Source organism: Suricata suricatta, chromosome 7, assembly GCF_006229205.1.
Source record: "Suricata suricatta isolate VVHF042 chromosome 7, meerkat_22Aug2017_6uvM2_HiC, whole genome shotgun sequence".
NCBI classification, from domain to species: Eukaryota; Metazoa; Chordata; class Mammalia; order Carnivora; family Herpestidae; genus Suricata; species Suricata suricatta.
Window position 1 is genome coordinate 127,133,522 of NC_043706.1, and position 25,912 is coordinate 127,159,433.

At 34.2% G+C, this 25,912-nt stretch overlaps 1 protein-coding gene across 3 annotated transcripts in view; it reads left to right on the forward strand.

The window, feature by feature from the left end:
• STXBP5 (syntaxin binding protein 5) overlaps positions 1 to 25,912 on the forward strand; it is a 163,694-nt gene that overhangs the window by 39,955 nt on the left and 97,827 nt on the right. For all 3 annotated transcript variants that reach the window (XM_029943864.1, XM_029943865.1, XM_029943866.1), the window contains exons 5-8: positions 11,748 to 11,882; positions 13,590 to 13,653; positions 18,300 to 18,383; positions 20,928 to 21,051. In XM_029943864.1, the coding sequence (XP_029799724.1) occupies positions 11,748 to 11,882; positions 13,590 to 13,653; positions 18,300 to 18,383; positions 20,928 to 21,051 (407 nt within the window). The remainder of the gene's footprint in view (positions 1 to 11,747; positions 11,883 to 13,589; positions 13,654 to 18,299; positions 18,384 to 20,927; positions 21,052 to 25,912) is intronic.

A 25,912-nucleotide genomic window follows, 5' to 3' on the forward strand; every position in this document is an offset into this window, starting at 1 on the left:
TCCCCAGGGTGTTGCCCCCTGGTGTATATAACACCTTCTAGTTATTCAGTCAATTCTAATCAAAGTGATGCTGTGAAGGGATTTTTGCAAATGTAATTGGGATCCTAAATCAGCTGAGCAGACACACATGAAATATATCTAACTGGTGTTAAGTTTGGATTACCTGACTTAAAATGGCAGCCAGTGAGTGGAATTACACTGGTTGGTTTGGCTCACCTCTGGAACTTAGTTTGGCTTAAGGGTCTCCAAAGGTATATGGGTATCTTGAGGAAGACATGGGTACTCTAATGAATATCTGAATAATGTTAGGAAGGAGGAGAGTGAGGAATGGATGTTAGGTAGATAAATAACCAATATCCATTATATTTAACTGCGTTCAAAATGAAGTAGATACACTTAAATACTTAGCATCCTTAAGTGTGTGTATATATATATATATATATATATATATATATATATATAAAATACATATATATAATACTCTAAAAGGTATTATAAGGTTTATGATTTTACTTATTACCATAATTCATTTTGCTATGAATGCATTATAATATTGTCTCCTGACTTTTCTGTTTTCAAAAAATCTTAATGTTTTATTTTTGAAGGAGAGAGACAGAGAGAAAGTGCGCATGCGTGAGCACGAGAACAAGTGGGGGAGGGCCAGAGAGAGAGGGGGCAGAGAATCTGAAACGGACTTCTTGGTGACAGCACTGAGCCAAATGCAGGGCTTGAATTCACGAACCATGAAATCCTGGCCTGAGCCAAAGTCAGACAATCAACTGAGCCACTCATGTGCCCCATGACTTTTAATTTCTTTTTAAATGAATGATCCTCTCTCCTACCTGTTTGTATGAGCTGATCTCCCTGCACAGAACATACATGGGATTCTCTTTCCATGGTTAACTTGTGTGTGTCATTTCTTTTACAGATTTTTGTGTAAATTCCCTAGTCTGGGTTTTGTGCCTGTTTTGTATTATAGCATAGTATGTATGATGCATTTTCCCTAAAATAGCACATACCATGCTTACTGTAATTGTTTTGGTTCCTTGATTGTCTTATAGATTATAATGTAAACTATATGTTTTTTCTTTTATTTTATTTCCAGCAGCAGTCTCATCGGGTAAATGCTAAAATATTGTGGATTGGTTGTTACCTCATTGCCTTTGCAGAAACAGGAATGTCTTCTGTGGAAGGCATGGCACTCCACAGACTGTGTTTGCTACTTGGGAGATAGGTTTAAGAAGTAAAGTCTTCAAACAGAAAAAAAAATGAGAGTATTTGCTTTCTGTATAATCTTTATTCCTCCTACTAATAGATCCCAAACTAGTTAGGTTGTTTGATTATCCTTGGAGTGCTATTTGGTTCTTGGCCCACAGCAAGCCTTTTAAATTTTTTCCTTTTCTGTAAAAAGAGTGAGATGGGAGAATAAAGGGCTTTGAGCAGTAGCTTTCTTTTTACCGAGCCAGCATGCCTGGGAGGTGCAGCAGACTTCCATCTGTAATAGTTTGACAGTGATTTTTTTTAAGATGAAGGTTTTATTTTTCTTTTCTTGCCTTACTGTATTAAAAATTTCCAGAGCAGTGCTCCATGATATTTTTGATAGCAAATATATTTTTCTTAGTAATAACTTTAATAATACTGCTTATAGGATGTTGTTTAATATAATATAGGTTTATTTTTCCTTTAAGAATAGTGGTCATTTATGGAAATTAAATCTTAATCAAATGCCTTTTTAGCATCTTTTTAGATTGTCATGTAAACATGACCATCTCCTTTTTTTCCTGGATGGCATTAATGATTTCCTAATATTAAGCATTCTTGTATGCTTGTGAAATTTTTGGAAGAATACTGATAGTTCTTTTATTATATTGTTAAATATGATTCTTAATATATTCATAGAACTTTTACTTTTGTTCATAAGTGAGAATATAATAAAACTTTTTTTTCTATAACTGTCAGTTTTGGGATCAGGGCTGATGATCCTTCATTTAATAAATTGAGTAACCTTTCTGTCTTTCTTTTCCCCCCCTGCCTCCTTTTTCCTTTCTTTCTTCCTGTTCTAGAACAGATAGAGAAGTTAATAGAGGGATTATCTGTTTTCAGAATCTTTTCAGAGTATACTTATACTTTTTAGAGCTGGATTTTTTTGTATGTAATTCTTAGATATATCAATTTCATCTGTGGTTATTGATCCTTTGTGTTTTTCCTTGAATAATTTTTATGATTCAGAATATCAATTTCACTAAGATTAGAGGCTGTATCTTACTATATTCTTGTGTACCTATATTAGTTTTTATACTCTTCGTATCCCTTTACTCTATTTTACCATATTTGTATTAAACACAATTTGTCAGAGGGTTTTGTATTTAATTGTCTTTTAAATATAGTAGTTTGTGGATTTTATTTTTATCTTTTATTGATATCTAATTTACTGATTTTTATCTCTATGCTTTACTTCTCTCTCCTGTTTTGTTTTTAATCTGTTGACTTAAAAGTAAAACTCACTTATTTTGATTTGCTTAAAAATTAGAATACTTTATGCCATGATAGTGATGAGATAAAGTCAGAGAATGGAGATTTGAACCTAGGACTGATAGGGATCTTGTAGGATGAAGACAGGAGAAAGCAGAAAAATGGACAGAGAGGTGGTGATCAAAGGTATAAATATATTTGAAGAGCTAAAATGTATTTATTTATTTTTAATTTTTATTTATTTTGAGAGAGAGATAGCAAGCCAGGGAAGGACACAGAGAGAGGGACACAGAATCCCAAGCAGGCTCCGCCCTGTCGGCGCAGAGCCCGATGCGAGGCTTGAACTCTGAACTGTGAGATCATGACCTGAACTGCAGTTGGACACTTGCATGACTGAGCCACCCAGCCACTGTCCCTAGCTAAAGTACTTTTAGATTCTGAGGGCTAATGAATGCTCAAAAAGCTGCTGACATAATGGAATTAAAAATACCTTTAAAATTATATTCTGACATTGTCAACTGTGAAAGAACTCAAAACATACAATAATCATCTGACATTTCTCCCCTTCCCCCAAATAATCATTCTTTCAGACCTTGTTAAGAGCAATGATGTTAAATGTGTCTTAGCATAAGGATGACTACTAGAAAGATAGAAAATACATACTTTTAAGCTTTTAGAGGAGGAAAAAAGGAAATGAAGAAAATGGAGCTCAGGAAAAGAGAAAATAGTAGAATAAATATAGTTGAAGATGGAAAAAGTAGTTCATTTCTGTCAGTAATCAAAATCATTGTAAATATGCTAAATTCACTTGTTAAAATTTTGAAATTTTGATTCGGTTTAAAAAAGAAACAACAAAATGCAGTTACTAACTGTTTAAGATATGCCTAAAGCTTAATTACATAAAATTTGGAAGTATTTGAAAGGAAAAAGGGGGAAAAGCACACATCTTATGACAAAATCAGTGTTCCTAGAAGCAACACTAGGAAAACTGTGTAAGATCTACGTGGAGAAAATAATTGAAACCAATGAAGGAATCAAAGAAGACTTATGCAAATGGAGAGCTTCAGAGAAAGTAATGTTCAAGTTTTAAAATGTCACTTCTTTCCAAACTAACCTTGTAAATTCAGTACTATTCCAATTAAAATCTTAAAGCAGGGTTGTTCGGAGGAGTTAATACGCTGATCCTAAAATTCATATGGAAAAAAAGTAAGACCCAGAATAATCAAGACATTTTTGAAAAAGAAATAGAAGATAGTGGGACTTATTTTATTACATATTAAAAAATGTCGGAAAGCTGTAGAAATTAAAATGATCTGGAAATTACAAAGGGAAAACCATGACACTTGGGTGGCTCAGTCAGTTATGCGTCCGACTTCAGCTCAGGTCATGATCTCACAGTTCATGGGTTTGAGCCCCACGGCTCAGCGCTTACAGCTCAGAGCCTGGAGCCTGCTTTGGATTCTGTCTCCCTCTCTCTCTGCTCCTCCCCCACTCATGGCTCTGGGTGCGTGTCTCAAAATAAACAAACATTAAGAACAAAAAAACCCCCAAAAAACCAACCAATCAAAAAAAAAAAAAAACCCAAAACAAAGGGAAGACAAATGGATCAAAACACAGTGAGCAGATTCCAAAACATATATGAAGAGAGACACAAACACTTTTGATATATGACAGAGGTGGCTTTGCAAATAGAAAAGGATGCAGTAAATAAAAATATTGTGAGAATCCTATCTAAATGAGAAAAGTGCTTCATAACAAAAATAAGTTGCCAGCCAGTTAAAGACTTAAATGTGAAATGACCACAGAAAACTTAGAACAGGGAGGATCTGGAAGACCCAAGCAGGGTGTGCTTAAACAACATGCATGTAAAAGCACAACTATTGGAAAGGATTAAAGGTTCTGCATAACACATTTATCATAAAGTTAAAACCCCATCTACCAGGTACTGCTGGATAAGAACACAAAATTCAGAATAATTTGCACAATATTCTTTTTAAAAACAGTGACTTCCTCCCTCCCAACTTCAGTTCCTCACGACTTATGTATTTTATGCACATTGAGAAAAAAACTATGAAAGGGTATGTTGACCAAGCTATTAATTTGATATGTAGAGAGTATATTTTGGAGGAGAGGCACACAGTCACTATAAAAAACTAATTAAAAAATCATTTGAGGGGGCGCCTGTCTGGCTTAGTCAGTGGAGCATGTAAATCTAGTTCTCTGGGTTGTAGGTTCAAGCCCCAAGCTAGGCATGCAGATTACTTAAAAGTAAAATCTTTAATCAGTTATTTGAGCTAGCAAGTTTGTGTGAATGTACAAATAAGGTTATGCTTGTGTATATATATTATTCTCTATAATATATATAGAGAGGGGGAGAGAAACTTCTTTAATAATTTAAAAGACATAGCCATAGACTAGAAGATATTTAGAGTACACCTATCCATACAATAAAGGACAGTTTAATACAAAAATGCAGAAAAAGATATAGTTAACAGTTGCTGATAAGTGTCAGCAACTTTTGTTTATCATAATATTTGTTATATAAAACATTCTGGCATTTCTTTCCTCAAGGTAAGATAATTAAAAACAGCACTTTAAGAAATCCTCAATGTAATAGGGACAGTTTTTTTCAGATGTCATTATTCTGTAGTTGATACATACTATTTTCCTATTTGATATTCACTGTTTTACTCACTAATACTCAGTTGATATTCAGCTTTTTTGTAGTCTTTGATGATGTTAAGGTCTCATTTCATGAGAAAGGTTAATATGATTTATTTGGACATCTTTCCAAAAGTTTTATAGAAACTGAGATGTAATAAATAAAACAGTAAATCAATACAAATATAAAATGACCTTCAAAAATCTCTGAAGCCTATTTTCAAAACATTTGTTACATTGTACTGCTGGGTTATAGATATGATGAAGATTTTTTTAAAGTGACCATGACACTTTATCCGAAAAGATACAGGACTACAAATAGAAAGGAAATTCTTTGAACAGTTGTATAAATTGCTTTCAGCTGACTCTGCTGTTATTTTTAATACACTTCTGTGTCTAGTAATCCAAACTTAAGTTTTCTTCTATTAACAGGATAGTATAAGGCACAGTTAATTTAAGACAAATATCAAATGTTCTTTTTTATTTTCTTGTGTATTTATTCACTTCATAAACATTATTGAGATTTTGGTCCATGCAAATACTGTGATAAATTCTGGAGAGACATGGAAGTTTTAACTGCCTAAGGGAGATGAAATGGAAAATGTGATCTAAATATGTAGTGAAATTATCTTGTGAAATTTTAAAGATTAACCAGCAAAAGGACATATCACCATGTTTTGAGAAGTTTATGTAAAGCATAACAAAAGAGCCCGTGTGAACAGAGAACAGATTTGTAGGATTAATTGGAATTTCCTACATTGACAAGGGCAATGGGATTATCCATTATGTCCAGTTGCACAGTCATGAAGAAATTTCATGTTTAGGGCACAGTATCTAGTGGCTACGTGTGTAATCCAGAGAGTTTAACCTTAGAAAGATAGAAAAGGTCTACTTCATGAAATATAAGAAGTATAGAAATATAAGAAAGTTATATTCTCAATCTTTATCCAACTTTAAATCATTCATGAATAACATGAACAAGAGACATTATAAGTGGGTATTACAGATTGGTACATGCATATCTTGGTAAATGAAGAAGGTCTCAAGGGAGGAATAGAAACCACTGTAGGTATTAAGCATAAAGGGATTCCATTCAGGGATGCAGCTTTTGTTAAAAATTGAGAAGGGTGCTAGAACTGTTGTGTTTCAAAGTTACTGCCATACAACTGCCTCTTAGCACGTGAATCTCCGTAGAGCTTGGAATGCTGTGTCTGGTCCCCACTGCTGCCCGAAGTACCTCTTGCCACTCAGGTTTCCTTGAATGTCCTTGTCAGCAGAACAGTAACAGAAAGATGGCCTGTACCTCACTTCTGCCTGCAAATCTCAAGTTGGTAGAAACTTAATCTCATCTAGAACTCTAAATATGGAGAGTCTGGGAAGTAGAAGTTTTAGCTTTCTAGCATTTGTAGTACAGGAAGGCATATAGGAGAATGTGGAAGAGGGTACTGAGTATTGGTTGACCAAATCCACACTATAACTCTACACCCTTTCCCCAGATATATGTATCACAAAGTGTCACTAAATATTGTTTATGAAGCATTATGGTAGAAGATAGGAAGCCATTGGAGTCTTTGAAGTGAGATAATATGATTTCTCTTGGCTTTGAAAAGACATCTCTTGGGGCAGCTAGGAATTGATCTGACAGTCAGTAATAGTGGTTTAAGTTAGGGCCAGACCAGGAGGGTAGAGAGGGAGTAAGTCAGGGATATTTGATTATTTTATGTATAACACAAATTATCACATTTTGTATAGTTCATTTGTTTAGTTAATGAATTAAGTACTTATTTGGTAGAAGATAGTGGTATTTGCTGAGAATGTAGAAGTGATGATGGACTTGCTGTCACGTTGGGCTGATTTTATGTTGACACAGGCATTTAGATATCTTATTGGTTCATATGGATTAAACACAAATTTGTGTTTATATGCTTATTTATAGATCATTAATTTCAGCATTACTTAGACTTTGCTCTTCTGTTAAGATTGGTAATAGTTAAATCTTCCAAATTTGGTGCTTGTTGACTGTTTAATACTCAACAGGCTGTTGCTAAAGACAAATAGTGAATAGGGTATATGTATCACTTCCTGCCACTTAATATGTCACACGTTGTTTAAGTCCTTTAAGCAGATGCCTCAATTACTGTGTTCCTAGTAACACTTTGTATAGAATAAGCATAACTATGTTTCAGTACTGTATAGGGAATTAGAATACAACTTTATTTAGTGACATTCTGAGGGAGTTCAACTTGAATATCTGTATGTCTCTAATACATTTATTTCAGTCACACTTTTTTTTTTTTGCTCCATATTATTTCATCTTAAGGTACATTTTCAGGCTCAGTTTAATATACCATTCTTATAATATCTGACCTTACTGATGTTTACTGAGTTTTAGTGTTATTCATATGTGACTCAACTGTGTTATTTTCATTATTTTCAGTATAACATTATGCTTTAATATGTCAGCACATAAAGTTAAATTGATTTTCTGATATCAGTAAAAACTGAAGTCACTGTCATTTACTATGATCTATATCACCTTAAAAGAGCTATCTTTGTATTAAGGGATGCTTGGGTGACTCACTCAGTTAAATGTCCAACTCTTGATTTCAGCTCAGGTCAGGATCTCACAGGTTCATGAGATAGAGCGCCACATCGGCCTCTGTACTGATAGCACAGAGACCAGTTGGGATTCTCTCTCTCCTCTCTCCCTCTCCCCATGTGCTCACATGCATGTTCTCTCTCTCTTTCAAAATAAAGAAATAAACATTTAAAAAAATCTTTTTAATAAAAGCGTATGAAGAACAATAGTTAAGGAATTTAATTTCAATCAAAAGTAATGTTTGAGCTTCATGATAAATGCACTGTTGGCATTCTTAAGTTTCCTAGGGTCTTTTTAATTTAATTCTAGAAATATGAGAATTTGTTTTTCTCTATGTTTTTATGGCTTTTCAAATAAAAAGACTTCATTTGAGTGGATTGTATTAAATAACAGATCAATTATCTATTGCTGCATGTCAAAACATCCCCACACTTGAAAGGCTAAAATAACAGCCATTTTCTTTGCTCATAATTCTGTGGGTTAGTACTTGGTTCGAGCTTAGCAGAAGCAGTCTTTTTCCTGTAGTCACATATACAACCACAGTTACCTGGGTGCTCTCCTGGATTTGATGGTCTAGCTTGCCTTACGTGTCTGGTGGTTGGTGCTGGCTGTGAGCTGGGCCAGATTCTCCCAACAGGCTACAGTGGGCTTCGTCAGATGGCACCTGGTTCTAAAAATGTAAGAAAGAGGGCAAGCCTGCATGTGCAAGTGCTTTTCAAGTTCCTGCTTGTGGCACAGCTGCTAATGTCTCAATGGCCACTGCAAGTCACAGGATCCAGAATCAGTGTTGGGAGAGACCATACAAGGGGCAGGATATGGGGCGGGGGGGGGGGGGGGGGGGGGGGGGGGGGGGGGGGGGGCGATGAGATCTGTTGGGGAACATTACAATAGTAATGTTGTGATACTTAGTTCATTGATGAAACTTTTCTATTTTCAGTGTTTCTTTGTGTTTGTTGATCTGAACTCTTTAAACTCGAAATATCTTTGTCTCAAAGCTATTCAGTGCCATTTGTTTCATGACTACTGAAAAATACTAGATTTCTATCATGGACCATTTTCATTGTATTAACAATTTATTAGCTACTGCTTTTGTAGAATGAAGAATAAAGGAGAATTGCCAAATAGTGGAACAGACAGGGAAGTTAGATATTATTTCCTTGTCAGTCAATCATTATTTTGGCTAACATTTTGAAATTATTTTTGAATTTTCAAAACATTTAACTCTATTCATGTTTTAGTTTATAACACATTTCAAATTAAGTGGTTGCTTTTATGATTATTGCATTGTTCACTTTATATTTGGCTTGCTGTTGGTACTTTTATGTGGTTTAGGTAGTTAAAATTTGCCTATAACTTCTAGTTGGTAAGACTATCACATAATAATTAGCTAACATTTACTGAACACTTTTCTGTTTCAGACCCCATCTTAAGCATATACCATATTTTGTCTTATTAGAGCCTCAGGGGAACACTGTCAGGTAGATGGCCTTTACTGCATAGAAACTGTGGTTCTGAGAGATCGAGTGATTTACCTAAAGTCTCATGCCCATAAGTGACAGAGCTGGAAATTAAATACAGGCAGTTTAGTTCCAGAGCCTGTGCCTGAGTATTATCAGAATCCCAGTCTGTTTCCATAATTTAAATCCGTAAATCTCTGAAAACACAAAATTTTAAAACTGCTTTATTTAGGGTATTATAAACATGCAGTAAGCGCCACATAAGTATAAAGTTTGATAAATTGACACATACATACTCCCATGAAAATGTCACCATAATCAAGATAGCAAGCTTACACGTCACCCTAAAATGTTTCCTTGTCCTCCTCCCTCCCCTCTTCTATTTCTAGCCTCCACTCCCACAATCTCCAGGTAACCACTGATCTGCTTTCCATTACAATAGGTTAGTTTGCCTTTCCTATTGCATATAAGTTGAATATAAATGGAATCCTACAATATGTCTTTTTATTCTGGCATCTTCATGATAAGGATTTTGAGATTCATGAACGTTGTTGCGTGGATGAGTAGTTTATTCCTTTTTACTACTGAATAGTATTCCGTATGAGTATGTAACAATTTGTTCATCCACTTACTTGTTGATAGACATTTGAATTGTTTTCAGTTTTTGGCTATTATAAAGCTGTTATGTAACATATGAGCACAAGTTTTATATACGTTTTCTTTTCTCTTGGGTAAATACCTATATATAGTAGGTGTATATTTAACCTTTTCAGAAACTACCAGTGACTATAGTTAATAATACTGTACCATATATTTGAAGCTTACTAGGAGAGTAGTAGGAGATCTTAAAAGTTCTAAAATCAGAAAAAAATATTTCTAACTATATGTGTGGTATTGAAAATATTGCAGATATATTGTGATCATCTTGCAATATACACACATATTGACTCATTATATACATTTGAAACTAATATTACATGAGAATTATATCTCAGTTAAAAACTGCCAAAGATTATACCCTAAAAATTTTTAATGTGTTTATGAGACACTACTCCCATTTTAGGTGATCAACAAAATTTGCATTATATGCTTTTTTTAAATCCAGAAAATTCAGAATTCTGAAATATATGGCCCTAGAGTTTTCAGAAAGGTGCTGTGGACTACTTAGTGTCTTGCAAAGTAATATGGTAAATCATTTTTTGATGCAGTAGATTTTTTTTTCTTTTTTAATTCAGAAAATCCCTTAGAAAGGTGACGTTATTACTATATAAAACCCTCAACAAGAAATACAGATGATGAACCTTAAACAATTATCTAAATGAATATTCCCTCTAGGAAGTAGACCATGAGTTACATGTACATTTATTTGATAAGTGTTTTCAGCTTGAAAATTTTCTGTAATGAAATTGTGTTCATGGGAATAACAAAGTTGTGTGTGCTCTATCTTGCCTAAAATCTAGTATCAGTATTGATGGTCTAGTACTGATTATTATCATTATATATTATTTAAAGTGCTGTCCTATTGAAAATTTAAATATATTTTGAGAAACACAATAGGTAGTCTGAAAAAAAAATGAGCATAATATGATTTCATAACATACTAATATATTTTTTGCTAAAAACAAATGCCACAAAAAGGACAAGATAGTTTTCGTTTTTTATCTTGAAGTCAAATGACCTAAGAATAGAAAGTGTTTGAAATTATTGGGATGATAATAAAGCTCAGTACATTGCATATGAGTTATAATTTGTTAGTGAAAGCCTGTCATATCAGCATGACCTAGGAGGAGATCTTTGTCTAAGCCTGAGGTTTACAAGCTACTGAGGAAGGTAGACCCTAACTGTCATAACAATGCAAGGCTGATAGACATAAAATTATTGGGATATCAATTTGAATAAATCAAATCAACTTGAACTGAATCTTGAATAGAAGAAAAATATGAACAGTAAGAGCATTTTGCCTGGAAGGAATAGTAAGCACAGGTACTGAGATAGATCTGTGTTTAATTACTCCTGAGGAATACAATAATACCTAGGGGCCACATGAGTATTAATGGTTTGTAGTTTAGTGGTTAAATATGTGATGTGCTTAGCTAACGTAACACAGTCAGTGATACAGCCAGATTGGAAACACATGCTAACTTGAAAACCCATCTTCTTTCTATCAGGCCATGGTGTCTATTTACAAGAAGGCCTTCTGTTTGACATATAAGTTGAATTTGTATATTAAATATTAATCACAGGGGCACCTGGGTGGTGACTCTTGGTTTCGGCTCAAGTCATGATCTCAGATCGAGCCCCATGTCAGGCTGTGCACTGACCACGCGGAGCCTGCTTGGGATTCTCTCTTTTCCTCTCTCTGCCCTTCCCCTATTTATGTTCTCTAAATAAATAAACAAAAAAATTTTTTTAAATGTTAATAACAATGAGTAGATAAATCTGGTTGCATATTATTTTTGCCTTTCCTAAATTAGATACCATGATTAACACTCTAATATAATTAACATAATTGGCAGACATTTTTCTAATTTCCTTTTTGGTTATCTTTTCTCTTGCAGGGTTACATTTTGCCATCTGCCTTTCCAGAGTAAGTGGCTCTATGTGGGCACTGAACGAGGTAATATACATATCGTCAATGTGGAGTCCTTCACACTCTCAGGCTACGTCATTATGTGGAATAAAGCCATTGAACTGTGAGTGTGAGCAAATATTCCATATCTACAAGTATCAGTACCATATATGATATCTTTGTATAAAGCTAATGAGTAAATCCATGTGGAATTAAATATGTCAGACATTCTTGATATGAAACACAGATTTAGGAGCCTTTTCTAAATATCGTGTTAGCAGTTTATACATTTAATGTTTTGTATATATATATAGATAGATATGTGAACATATGCATATATCACCTGTGTATGTATGTGCCAATTATGGCACAAGTTTAAGGAAACAATTATTAGGTGACAAACACTCCCAGTTTTTTTTTGTGCTTTTATCTTCTGATTATTTTTCTTTCAGATGTTAGTCATGCCCCACTAAGTTGATTTCATGACCCTTTTTGGGTTGCCACCAGTGTTTAGAAATCATTAATCTTAACCACTACCTGATATGTTTAAATAATTGACAAATATAATGTAAATGTTTGCAACATAACATTGCAGAATTTGACAGTTAATTTTCCTTAATTTTTATACCATGGTGACTGTTTTCATTTAACAATAGCAACAAAAACAGGGTTTAAGGCAAGACCCTAAGGGTCTTTAGCACTAACTTTGCACTTCTAGAATCTTATCTTTATATCTTATCTCAGGTTTTTCTTATATTATTTAGACATAAAAATCAAAATTTAAGGACATTGGCAAGATTCATTTTTAGTGTTTCTTTTGTTTTTAAACAGATAGTTCTGTATTGTTGCATTCCACAGATTTTGCATAAGGATAAATTTGTGGCATCTCTTAAGCAAGGTCTTGGTGCAACTATTATAATGTACTAAGCCTGGTTTCTTTCATGTGGCAGTGATATTACCATATTTCAGTCCCTTGGTCCAAGGTGTGGGTTTTTGTGGTCTGTTCTTTGAGTTGATCACAACATCCACTCGGTTGGCCTGGTGCAGGTGTCTGTATGGATTCATAAGGGTCTCATGAAGGGGACTGGTGTCTCAACCCTTGGAATGAATAGGGAGGTGCTCATTCCTACTGTATGGGCATAAGTTCAGCCCCATTCTTATCTGTAGGAGTTCTTTTTCTCTGAGTACGTACAGTGTCACTATTTTTGTTGTTTTGTTAAAAACAATTTTTCTTATATTTTGTGTGAACTGTGGAACTGCATGAGATGCCGCAATTGGAGGCTAGAGTTGAGCAAAATAAAATAGCAATATTTTAGATGATGCTTTACTTAAAAATATTAATTCTGAGAATTTTACCCTGAGTATTGATTTTTGTATGTGTGCTAAAATACTAATTTGAGTATTCCTATACAGAAAGTGTACTTTTAAATTTTGCGGACTTATATTAGTGTCACTGTTTTCCCTCTGATGGCCATGTTTTCTTTTAGTTTCCATTTAAATTCAAGTTACTCGACATGCGGTGTAATACTAGCTTCAGCTGTACAGTCTAGTGATTGGGCTCTTTCATGCGGCACCCACTGCTCATCACACCAAGTGGCCTCCGTAATCCCCGTCCCTTCTTTCACTCATCCCTCACCCAGAGTTTCCTCTGATTTCCTATTTTGATCCATTTCAACAACTGTACATTTCTTACTAATCACTTACTGAACTGTGTTCATCCTTTATAGATACATCTTTATTTTCCATGCATTGTTTTCATTATAATTAAGAATATATAGTTGTATCGAAACTTTTAATTGAGAAAAAAATCTTGCTAACTTTTCTTTTTCAGGTCATCTAAATCTCACCCAGGACCAGTTGTCCATATAAGTGACAACCCAATGGATGAAGGAAAGGTAGAGTTTTTTCCTAAAATTTATTACTTAATGCATGGATTTGGTACTTTTTTTTAAATATGCAAACTGTTCTAGTTCTACATTTTTTCTAGTATTTACCTTGCAAAGTTGAGATTTCTAACAAATGTTGTACATCACAGATGCTTACCGGTTTCTTTAAATATGAAGAACAAGTGTAAAAATTAAATCATTTATAAATTGTAAAGAACAAAAAAACCCGAAGACAAAAAAATTTAATAAGTACAATTCAAAGTTATTTTCTTTTGGTATGTTAAGATTTTGTGGAAATCTGGCAAAAAGTTTTCTTTTGATTTTGAATTATTTTAATGCTCTAATTATACAATTTTTATAGCATTTATTACATAACGCCTTATGTTAGAGTTGTCTCTGTATTCCCTCCTTCAACTTTTCTTCATAGATAGTTTAATGACGAAGAGATTTCTTAAAATATTACTTCATTTTTTATACTCAACCAGTTTCATACAGTCAGTATCTAGTTATTGTTTAGATTTGTTAACACATTTAAAAATAAAAATCCCTTTTCCATGAATCTCTCTCTTAATTCAGTCTCTCAAGTAGTTGTATTTAATGATGTTTTTCTACTTAAATAATTTTATAATATTAACTTACATAAATGCCAGAAAGTGTATCACTATCAAAATTCAGTGAAATGAAACTTCTAGATTTTGTGAAGGTTTTTCCTTTCCTCAACCATTCCTAGACCATTGGTCTAGCCTGTGTGTTGTATATCACTATTCTTTAATTTGCTACTGGGAAAACAAAGGGATAGCTATACTGTTTGGAGTTAGCGTATAATCACACAAATGTATGCTTTGAGAGAAACTTCACAGGAAGCAAGTTACAGTAACCCGTATCTGCCCTTTATTTTCTTTGGTACAAGGTACTTGTTTAGGAGCCAAGGTGGGAGGCATGGTGAGAGAATTAAAAACTTCCCTCCCTTCTTCCTGGATTCAGTCACTAAGTCATTTCAATCATTTCTTTGTGGTGTCTCTTTTTTATTCAGCCTCATTACAACCACTGTCGTTCAAGTGTTCCAACCCATTCATGGATCATCTCCAGATCAGTCTTCCTAGAATGCTGTTTTAATATTATTGCTTTCCCTGTTGAAAAGCTCTCAGTGGTTCTGCAGTATCTAACAAAACTAAGTTTCCTTAAAACATAGCCCTAGGTTCCACTGTCTTTCAGAACATCTTTACCTGAATGCTATGCTGAAGCAATAGTTATTGTTTCCCAGATGTGAGCTGTTCTTTGCTGCCTCCATGCCTCCTTTATATGAGTCCCTCTGTTTGGAATGCTTTCCCATTATTCTCTGTCTTCTGATTTCCTACCCACATTTTGAGGCTTAGATTAAATATATGTCTTTCATGGTATGTTTGCTGATAGTCCCAACTAAAAATGCTTTCTCTGACTTCCAAATCCATCAGCACCGTAGTTGTGGAAGTTTTACGATACTTGTCACGTATTGCCATGTATTAGAAATATGTGCATGTCTCCTCTCCCCTGAACATGAGAGATCCCTTGAGCATAAAGAGATTTGTGAAGTTTTATGTTTCCCATAGCAACTGACTTATAAATAGTAACTCCTCAATGTATACTTTTTTTTGTATAAATAGATTATATACAACTGCTTATATCATCCTCATTTTTTGAAACCTGGCATTATGTTATTCTCCTTAGTTTCCAGAGTTAATCTTATTTAAATGTTTTTGAAATATTAAGCTACTACAGTAGATTATATTGTCTAACCTTTGATTTTTAATAGAAAAGTCCACTTTATATCAGCAACTTTTCTACTGTTTCCAAAGATCTTTTTAACATTGTGTCACTGAAGAAAGGGGATAGGGCAAATTCCTTCAAAGCTAACCTTACAGGAGATGCCACCGCATTAAGCAAAGGCCTTCATTAGGGAAGGTTAGGAGTTAGTATAAAATTACTTATGAAAATAGCAATTAATGACTACCACTTACTGTATTCTGGTTTGTTTTGGGCACTGTGATTTCTACTTTATATACACTATTTTATCTGTCTTCCCTATTTTTAAGTTAGTTGTCTTCCCTAATTTACAGATGATGAGACAGAGACTTGGTGCGATTATGTGTTCTAGAGGTACAAAGCTAGATATTAGTGGGGCTGGAATTCTGAATACTGAGTTTTCTGATTTCATTCCCAGAGTTATAGATGTTGTAGAGAGTCATATTCCTGTTCAGTGTGCTTTTTATGAGAGAAGAAAATAAAAGGAGACTACTCAACAGTATATAAATTAACATGTCTGAGTTATAAAAGATTCTAGTGGGAGTAAATGTTGAAAGAATCTTCCAAGAAATACCATATCTTTAAGTTAGCTCTCCTATTTTTACATATTTAGGAGATTATGGGGATTAAATTCTAACCTGTTGGTACAGATGTCTAACATTCTTAGGATGTTAGAACAGGCTAGAGATGTTAAAACTTACTATAAACCTCTTATGTTATCAATATCTGGATGGATAAAATTACTTCCTTACTGTTAAATGGCTACTGAGTAACAAATCTAAGACTGGAGCTTAAGTGACCTGTGTCCTGAGCATCCTGTGCTGTTTATCAACTCTTAAATTTTATGCTTTTCTGTTTCTTATTCCTGAAGTTTCTCTATTACTTCCTTATGAGAAAATGCCATGTTACATGTCTAAGATATTTAGAAGGACTAGGAAAAGGTAAAGGAAAAAAAATACCAGTTTTTCCAGGAGTATGTGTCTCACATTGTCTAGAAAAGAACAGTTTGTATTAGCAAAATTAACTATACTTCCTGCCAAGGTGGGGAAAGTTTTGTTAGCTTTAGTGATTGTCCCTCAAAATACCCCTGAAGTCTGAAATCCACTGAATTTCTATTTCGTTAAAATTACTGGGTCCACGCCACACTTTGTTCATATCCCCAGATTACGTTAAATTATTAGCTACCTACTAATTATTTATGTATTCATTAAATATTTACTGTCTTCTGTATACTAGGCAATATAATAGATATAGAGACATATGGATGAAAATGCATGTGGTGGCCTAGGAGAAGAAAGATCCTAGTCTATCGAGAGAAATTGGGGGTTGGCTTACCCATGGGAACAACGCTAAATTGAGACTTAAAGATGAATAGAAGATCACTCAGTGTATAAAAGAGAAGGGGGGTTCAAGCGAAGGTAATACTGAGTTTTGAAAAATGTCAAGTTCAGGGGTTGTGGGCAGCAGAGGTTTGGTAGACAGTGGACAGTTTGTAGAGGAAGAATATGCATTCTATTCTGGAATTTATTTATTCCTCCCAAAATGTATTAAGTACCTATAGCATATCAATCAGACTCAGTGTCTTATGGTGGTGGCGAACAAGATGAGACCATTCCTTGCCTAAATAGACTAGTGATATAGTCAGTAAGAAAATTCACCTAAGGAAAAGGCAGTAACCCTTCAGATTAAAAAGTGTACAGAATGCTGTTGGAGGACATACGAATGAGATTGACTTCCATTTGGTAGGTCAAGGAAGGCTTCCCAGAGGAAGTGATAGCTAAAACAATATTTAAAAGATTAGTAGGATTGTTCAGGCAAAGAGGGTGACATTCAAATGTGGCCCAGGTGGGAAGGCAGCAAAGGTCAGAGAGCATGAACAGAACGATGTGCTGGAGCGTATTGGGTAAGGGATGTGCAAAGGATGAAGCTGGAGAAGTGAGCAGTGGTCAGACCAAGATAACTCTGGTAGGTCACATTACTCAGTTTGGACTTTATCCTAAAAGTAATGGTAAGACAGTACAAACATTTAAATAAAAGCATGCATTTACATAATCAGGTTTGCATTTTAGAACAGTTGAACACTAGCCACAGTAGGGAATAGGTTAGGTTTAAAAAGGAGCAAAACTGAGGTCAGGGACACCGGGAGACCAGAAAAGAGAACTTTGTGTCTTGACCTGGGAGAGAAGTATAAGAGGTGGGGGAAAGTAGAGAGATAATAAAATGTAATTTGAAAATTAGTTTAAGATTTTCTCTGATGAGGGAGACTAGAGTTAGGGATGACCCTCCAAGTTTTTGTTTGAGCAACTTAATGAACATTAAGATAGGGAATACTGAGAGAGAGAGAGAGACCGTGTAGGGGAAAAATAACAAATTCACTTTTGGACACGTTTACTTTGAAGCTCTTGTGGAGTCAGTAAAGGGAGCTGTTACCCCTAGAATTATAAGTCTGAATCTCATGAGAGGGATCTAGGCTGAATATAACTTGGAACTTATCAATAGATAGATGAGTAAATGAGGTTGTCTGATAATGTGTTGAATTAGGAGAGTTTGTAAATTGTAAAGCACCTACAAATGTTAATTTTTAGTTGGTAACTTATTATGTTATATTAATTAATGAAAATGTACACTCTGGACTTCAAAATGGTACTGTTTTCTTTCTCAGTAATTGGTTAATATATGTTGAGTCTCTAATCATCAAAGACATTTAAATATGCAGTGCAGTATTCTCATCATCCATGTGATTAGCAGTGCAGATATTTAATTGTAATTTTATACTTGAAACATGTGAATGATAATAGTTATCTTTATTGTCAATGAATAAATATTCCACATAATATCATTCCTAGGTCATGTGGCATTTTCTTTTATTACAGCTTTTGATTGGCTTCGAATCTGGAACAGTAGTATTATGGGACCTCAAATCAAAGAAAGCCGACTACAGATACACGTATGATGAGGTAATAACATTTTTGCTAATCAAGCATTATTTTTGTCATATTTCTAGTTCAGAGCAGCTTCTCTAAGAACTTACTGGTGATTTTAATTGAGGCAACCTTTGTAATTGCAAAAACACACTTTTTAAAATATATGTAACAGATAATCACATAGGTTAAAAGATTTACAAAGTCTCTTCTTCACCCCTGTCTTTTCTTTCTAATCCCATTACCCAGTGTTAGCAGTTTCTCATGTGTTATCCTATAGGTATTCTGTCATTTACAAACTAATAAATGTATCTTATTTTTTATTATGTACAAATCATAGTATACTGTAGACAATTACAGTTTCACTTGCTTTAAGATCCAAATAAAGGTTGATTGTGATGGATTTAGGTCTTCTAAGTCTCTTCTAAACCGTATGCCTCTGTCTTCCCTTCCTTGCCTCATTTCCTTCTTGATGGCCATTTATTCGTTAAAGGCAGAGTCTCCCAAAGACTAGATTTTTCTGGCTCCATCCCTCTTGTGTTTAACATTTTTGTTTCTGTTTTATTTTTTTGCTCATAGATTTCCTATAAAATGAATAGTTTACTGAGGCTTGATCAAATTCAGGTTCATTTTTCATTTTTCATGGTTATCATTTAGCAAGATTTCTTCCTAAATGCTGCTGCTGCTTTTCTGTTAGGTGGAGTGTTAGTGTCTGTGAGGTGAGCAGCCATTGTTGTTCAAGGCCTAGATTTATTCATGCACAGAGGTTGCAAAACAAAGATATTGTAATTCTGTAATTTCTTCTCCGTAGCTTGAGTGTAAAGAGAAACTTCTCATCTACTATTTGGTTAGATACTAGTACAGTTCTGAAGGAAAGCATAAATGATTCTTTCCTTTTACTTCAATATTTACTCTAAAGGAGTTGTCTCTAATCTCAATGATAACCAATTTATTCTTGCTTTTAGTTTCACTAGGTACTTAAAAATTTAAACACGTTTGCTGTGCTTTAGTCATTGAAGTTATTATTCTTACTGATTTTCAAATTGTTCCATTTTTGATCGGTGAGCCTCCTCCTTTTGGTTCCTGAGTTCTTTGGTGATAATAGTCATGGATAGCTTCCCTACCATTATTGCAACAAAGTATAGCTATTAATCTTGCATAGTTTTGTTTCAAACTTAGAATAGGATTTTTCATATGAAATATGACTCATTCAATGTGAAATGGTATCTGGTAACTGTAATCTGGGAATTAGTAAGGGTCATGAATTTCTAATTCAATGACTAGAGCTGTATAAGTGGTTTTGCTTGTTTTTAAGATAAAGTATATCATGTCTTCATATTGATGCTTTCAGTTACTTAAATAGCAGATGACACTGAGAAATGTCGTAACACTTAGAATAATTTATTGTTTGCTTGTCATCTTTGGAAGCATAACTAAAAGAGAAGAGAATTTCCTTTGTCTTCATAGCAGCATAATTTGTGTCTTTATTTTTTTCATAGTTTTTTTTTTTTATTTTAAGTTTTTACCTACTAAGCACTGTGTGGCTCAGTAGTCACGGTCTTGAAAGTATAAAAAAATACTTTTAATAAAAGGTTCCTGTAATTTCACTGGAAGTTTGACCTATAAGTCTATTTTCTACATTAAAGTCAGAGCATATTTTAAGAAGTAAATTGAACAGGATGATAGTAAACGTTGATAGTTCAAAACAGTTTAGAATTAAATTGAATGAGAGGATAGTCACGTTGATAGTTTAAGATGAAATTGAGCAGATGATAAGGTTGAGCTGGACCGAGTGGAACTCTTACATGGTTTTGTGCTGCGCTCAGCAGTTCTCCTTATACAGTAGGGCAACTTCTAAAGTCAGTTCACCATTAAGAACGAGGAGTGTATCAGCTTGAGTTGAGAAGTGATTTAAAGAGGACCTAGGAGGGTGATTAAAAAAAAATTTTTTTTCTTTACTGGCAGAATTATACTGAACAAAAATTGAAAGGTTACATCCTTTTTATATAAAAATATTTTTCAGATAGTTTTTAAGTGGCTAGAGGTATAAAACAACTTTCTAATCAAAAAAGGGTCTCTTCAGGTTTTAAAAATCACTTCATTACTGTGAGAGATGGGTAACATGCTGAAGCTCAGTCTGAGGTTTTTTTAATCTTAGTTCCAAATCTACATTTTTCTCTTAGAGTTTTAGTTAATTTTGAAAATCTGTTCTAATCTGTATAATGCAACCAGTTTTCCTGATGGGATATTGGTTATAATTACTCGATAATTTATGTTAGCTATAGTTTATCCTAAGAAACTATAAGAATACATTCTGTTTTCCTTAACATGTTGCTAAACATATATCACTGTTACATCATCCTCATGCTAGCTTAAGGAATAAAAAGAATTTAAAAAGTGTCAATACCATATTAAACCTCATTTCCATTTTAAGAGGGTTATGGGAGTATGAAGGTAACATGTTGATTTTGGTGTGGAAAATAGGAAAAGGTTAAAGTTGAAAATTATAATACTGATTGTGAATAGCTTGGTGTTTAGATTTTGTTTCTAAAAATGGAATTCTTTACCCCTCTTCTATAGGCCATTCACTCTGTTGCTTGGCATCATGAGGGAAAACAGTTTATTTGCAGTCATTCTGACGGCACCTTGACCATATGGAATGTGAGGTCCCCAGCTAAACCTGTGCAGACAATCACTCCACATGGTAAGAGGGTGTCTCTTTTGAACACTGCAAAAATCGTCATGTACACTAAACTGTTTTGAGTTTGTTTTTGAGGATAAGGATGGGTTTTTTTTGAGGAAATTAAAAATATATACACATATAGAAATAAAATGTAACAACCAGGTAATAAAATCTCTATAGTTACAATTGATACTTCAAATTTGAACTTTGAGAAAATGAATGGTACATTATCATCTGAATATTTTTTTGTCCGGTAGTCCAAAAAGTGAATAATTTTGTGAAAGATACAGGATTTATTTTAAGCCTTTCTCATCTTAAAGTTACCAATTGCAAGTTGCATGCGTATGTGCGTGTGTGTATGTGTGTGTGCGCGCACACGCACTGAAACACTTTGAACTCTACATAAGGTAATTTTATGCATTGAAGAATTATGTTAAGGGTCCCCAAGATCACTCCAATTTTGATGATTTACTAGTAAGACTCCCAGGATTCAGTAAAGGGATGAAGGACAAATCAACAAAGGGAAAAGGTACACGAGGTAAAGTCTGGCCGAAGCTTCCAATAGCCCTCTCCTGGTGAAGTGATACAGGACATGTTCACTTGCTCCAGCAGTGAGTTATTACCACATGTGTGAAATGTTGTCTAATGTGGAAGCTCCCCGAGCCCAGGAGTTCGGAGCGTTTATTGGAGTCTGTCCACAGACACCTGCTTTAGCACATGCCAGAATTTCAGATGCCCAGAAAGAAAGCAGGGTTTTGACTTAAATTGTTTTGTTCATACAAAGAGCTTAGGCATGGTGTGCCACCCTTATCAGAATGGGAATTGTGGAAGCCGTGTCAAAGGCCAGCTACCAGATGCCAGCCAAGAGCTAACCTTGCAAGCCAGCCTTTCTAAGGATAGCAGTCTCAAGCTTGCTGTGTCAATTCTTTTCTGCGCATGCTCTATTGACAAAACCTCTTAAGAAGGTTTGATTAGGGTGTTTATGAATAGATTATGAAGGCCTTCTTTGTGTTTTAAATAAAGCACAGGAGTTTGTATTTCCTTATTAACCTGCATTCCCCAACCACCTTAAGAGATTCTTAGTCAGTGAACTTAGGGGGATTAAAGGAATTGTTCTTTCTCTTGGTAGTATATTGAAGAATATCCTGTAGTGTTGCTAGTTTGTCATTGTTTGTTTTAAAATGATCAATTTCCACCTTAAAAAAAATTAATACATTCTAAAGTATGCAAAATAGAAATCAAAGTGTAACATTAAATGTTTATCTCTCTGTGGCAAGATGGGTTTTTAGAGTTGTTTTCTAGAAAAAAATAGTAGTTCTTAAAGCCACACATTGTAATATACTTTACAATTGCTTTGTGGTAGCAGTCTTCCGGAAAACCCCTTATTTTAAATTTGCTACAGGTCTATTTATGTGTGCATCCAGAGGATAGCCCTTAATGATTGAGGTTCCAGTTTTTCTTAATACATTTTTATTCTTTATTAGTGCGTAGGTCTCTAGTCTTGGTGATACTCCTGGGAATTTCCTTAAACTTTAGGATCTCCTAAGACCGCTAGATCCTAGGAATCCTGAAAACCAAAAAAATAGATGATTAGTTTTAAACCTTTCATTTCAAATCCAGGAGAAAATGAAACTAGTATCAAAGATAATAGACATTAACAACATTGATTTTGCAGTTATCTTTTTATGTAAGAATGATACTTTTTTTTCTTTTCAACCATTTAAGAGTAAATTGTTGACATACTGCTCAGTCACCCCCAAATACTCCAGTATCAATTGCTTACAAATAAGAACATTTTCCTGTATCACCAACTTTTGCCTTTTATCAAAAGGGTCTATATGCAGATTACATTTAGTTGTCATGTTTCTTTAATCTTTTTCAAGCTGAAACAGTTCTTGAACCTTTTCTTGAGTTTCATAACTGACTGATTTTGAATATTGTAGGTCAGCTATTTTGTGGAATGTGCCTGCATTTAGTTTTGTCTGATATTTTTTCATGCTTAGATTCAGATTGCACATTTTCAGCTAGAATATCTCAAAAGGATCGATACATTTTTTTTGCTGCCTCTCACATAGAATTTATGTTTAATTTGTCTACATTGATATCTTATACCTTAGTCCCTTGATTAAACTTCCGTCTGTTAGATCTACTATAGCATTCTTTTTCCCTTTGAAATTGATAACTATTTTAACTTGTATTTGTAATCAGTAAATATTTTGATTTGAAGGAAGTACTTTGAGACTCTATCAACATACTCTTCCTCCTCAAAATAATACCCTCTGTTTTTAGCACCCATTGTCGTTTCTTGGATGGAATAATTTTACTGTGATAATTGCCAAATGGTGACTTCCTTGTGTAATCTTGATCCCCTTTTATACCAAAACCTTAGGTCCTTGAGAGTAGACTTTCAGAAGTGGCATAAAATTTCTACAGTTTGTAGTATCTTAGCAAAAGAAAGTCACTTGCTAAAATAATTTTTTAAAAAAATTTTTGATGTTTATTTATTATTGAGAGACAAGAAGGGCTCGAACTCACAGACTGTGAGATCATGACCTAAGCTGAAGGCAGACGCTAAACTGACTGAGCCACCCGGGCACCCCACTAGTTAAAATTATTTTTAAATGAAAAAGAGAATATTTGCATTAGTATATTCTTTTCAAAATTAGAATCCAAATAAAGCATAAATAAATTTTTTCTGTGGCAGTTGTGAAAAAGTAGGATAGCATTTATTGCATATTATAGCAGTCTAAAAATGTATATGGTCAGAAGTACTTTTAATAAGATATGAATTATTTTCCACAGTAGTAATATTTACTGCTTATTGCTAATGGTAGGTAACCAACCGGAGTGTAAATTATGTTAATAACTGATTTCAGTGACAAAACTAAGTACATTTTTTTCCATTAAAGTACAAAAATGTGTTTTTCATGCCTTAAGGTGTCATATATTTCATATAACCATACTTGTGGTACGTAATTCGGGTTTACTAAATGTCTCCTTTGATGGATTGAAATTTAGGGTTATTTTCTCATTAGTATCTTCTGTAGTTTCTTGCTTTTACTTTCTAACAGTTATGGTAAATTACTTTAAATATACTAGAGTTAAAATTTTGTCCATTTTGTTTTGTCTTGTTTTTATATTTAAACCCATTTAACCCATTTGTTTGGTTTTGTTTTTATATTTGAACCCATTAAGTGAGTTGAATACCTTCTTAAAAAGCATTCGTAACCATTACCTTGAAAGTCAGGTTATGATTGTACTTGACGACTTCTACCAGCACTTTATTACATGAGGTTCAGTGTGAAGAATAGCTTAAGCTGTCCTTGAAGAATTTGCTCAGAAGACGTAATCACCCTAACATGGGGGCGTTAAAGTCAGATTTGTGGTCAAGCCCTGGTTCCTGTGGCCTTTGGGAAGTCAGTTAACATTTCTGAACCTCAACCTTCTCAACTAGACAAGGGGATAATAATTAAATTTATTGTTCTGACATGGTGGTGTGGGGATATTTTTACTTCAATATAGCAGATATTGGGTCTACTATGTGATAGGCACTGTTCTACATCCTGGATCACATAAGCAAAATATAAGTGAGAGGACCTGAAAACTGTGACATGCTGTCCATATGTGATTGCAATAAAAATAAACCTGGGCCTGGTGTTCATTGGATAGGAAGGGACCTGAAGACCTTTGGATTAGAGTAGTGTGCCCCAGAATGCATTTCACGGTACAAACGGTGCTGACACTTGGGAAAGTTTTGGTGAAAAAGCGTGTTACAGTCGAAGATTTGGAAATGCTGAATTAAAACTGAGCATTTTCATCACTGTAACACTTCTTAACGTTTAATGTGTGTTATGAATTTCTAAGAGGAAGGATGGATATATATACACTTACATAGTTGCACGTACCTATATGTATTATTTATATGGCTTATATATGCATTTATTCTATGTGGCTTTTCACAAACTTATTTGACTTCAGTATCTTTTATTTGGAGGACGTCTTGTGGTTCTCCAGTGTTCTATGAAATACACTTTGAGGAATGATGCACTTGAACTATAATTGAATCATAAGATAGTTCTCCAGATGTGTTATCTATTATGTTCCGGTTACCCCTGGATGATATCTTTCATTGTTAAAGTTGTTTGATAGACTCTTATTCTGAGGGGGCACAGCCATTATCTAGATAGTGATGATCAAATGTCCAGCAAAGGAAAATAATTTGAATTCATTTATGATAATTTTTTTTGACATAGTTTTGGGTAATTTTACAATGCACGTAGAGATGATTGATAGTTACATTTTATCAGAACTTTTTATGTGTGTGTCTGAAATACTTACCAGGTGATTTTTGACTAAAACAGTGGCAGCTCCCTTTAATCTAGTTTTTATGAATTGTAGAGAACATTTCTTTGGCAGTCAGACAACCTGGGATATAACTCATGTTTTGCTATGTGTGAAACACTTTGTGGAGGTAATTACCATTCTCTGGGACTTAGTGTCATCTATAAAATGGCAGGGTGAACAAAAAAAACAAGGTGGTTTTTTCAGGTATAAAGTTTTGTGAGTCTGGAAATTAAGCAGGATTTGTTCCATCTATTGACTGCAAAGTCATTTCATCATATTGGGCTTTAAATTCTGTATTTCTTATGATAAGCGAAGGGTGAGTTCTGCTTTTCTCCTTTTACCTGTTTGTCTCCTATGACAGACAAGCTTTCGTAATTTAGGAGGGAAGAACTTGACAGTCCTGGTGCAACTCACATATTTACCCGGAAGCAATCATAATGGTTCTGAGATTTGCTGGTTCAGGGCACCACAGGATCTCCTCTCTAGTCCTGGGTATGTGTGGTGTCAGAGTGAGGTTTTTCTGATTGCCCTCTTCATC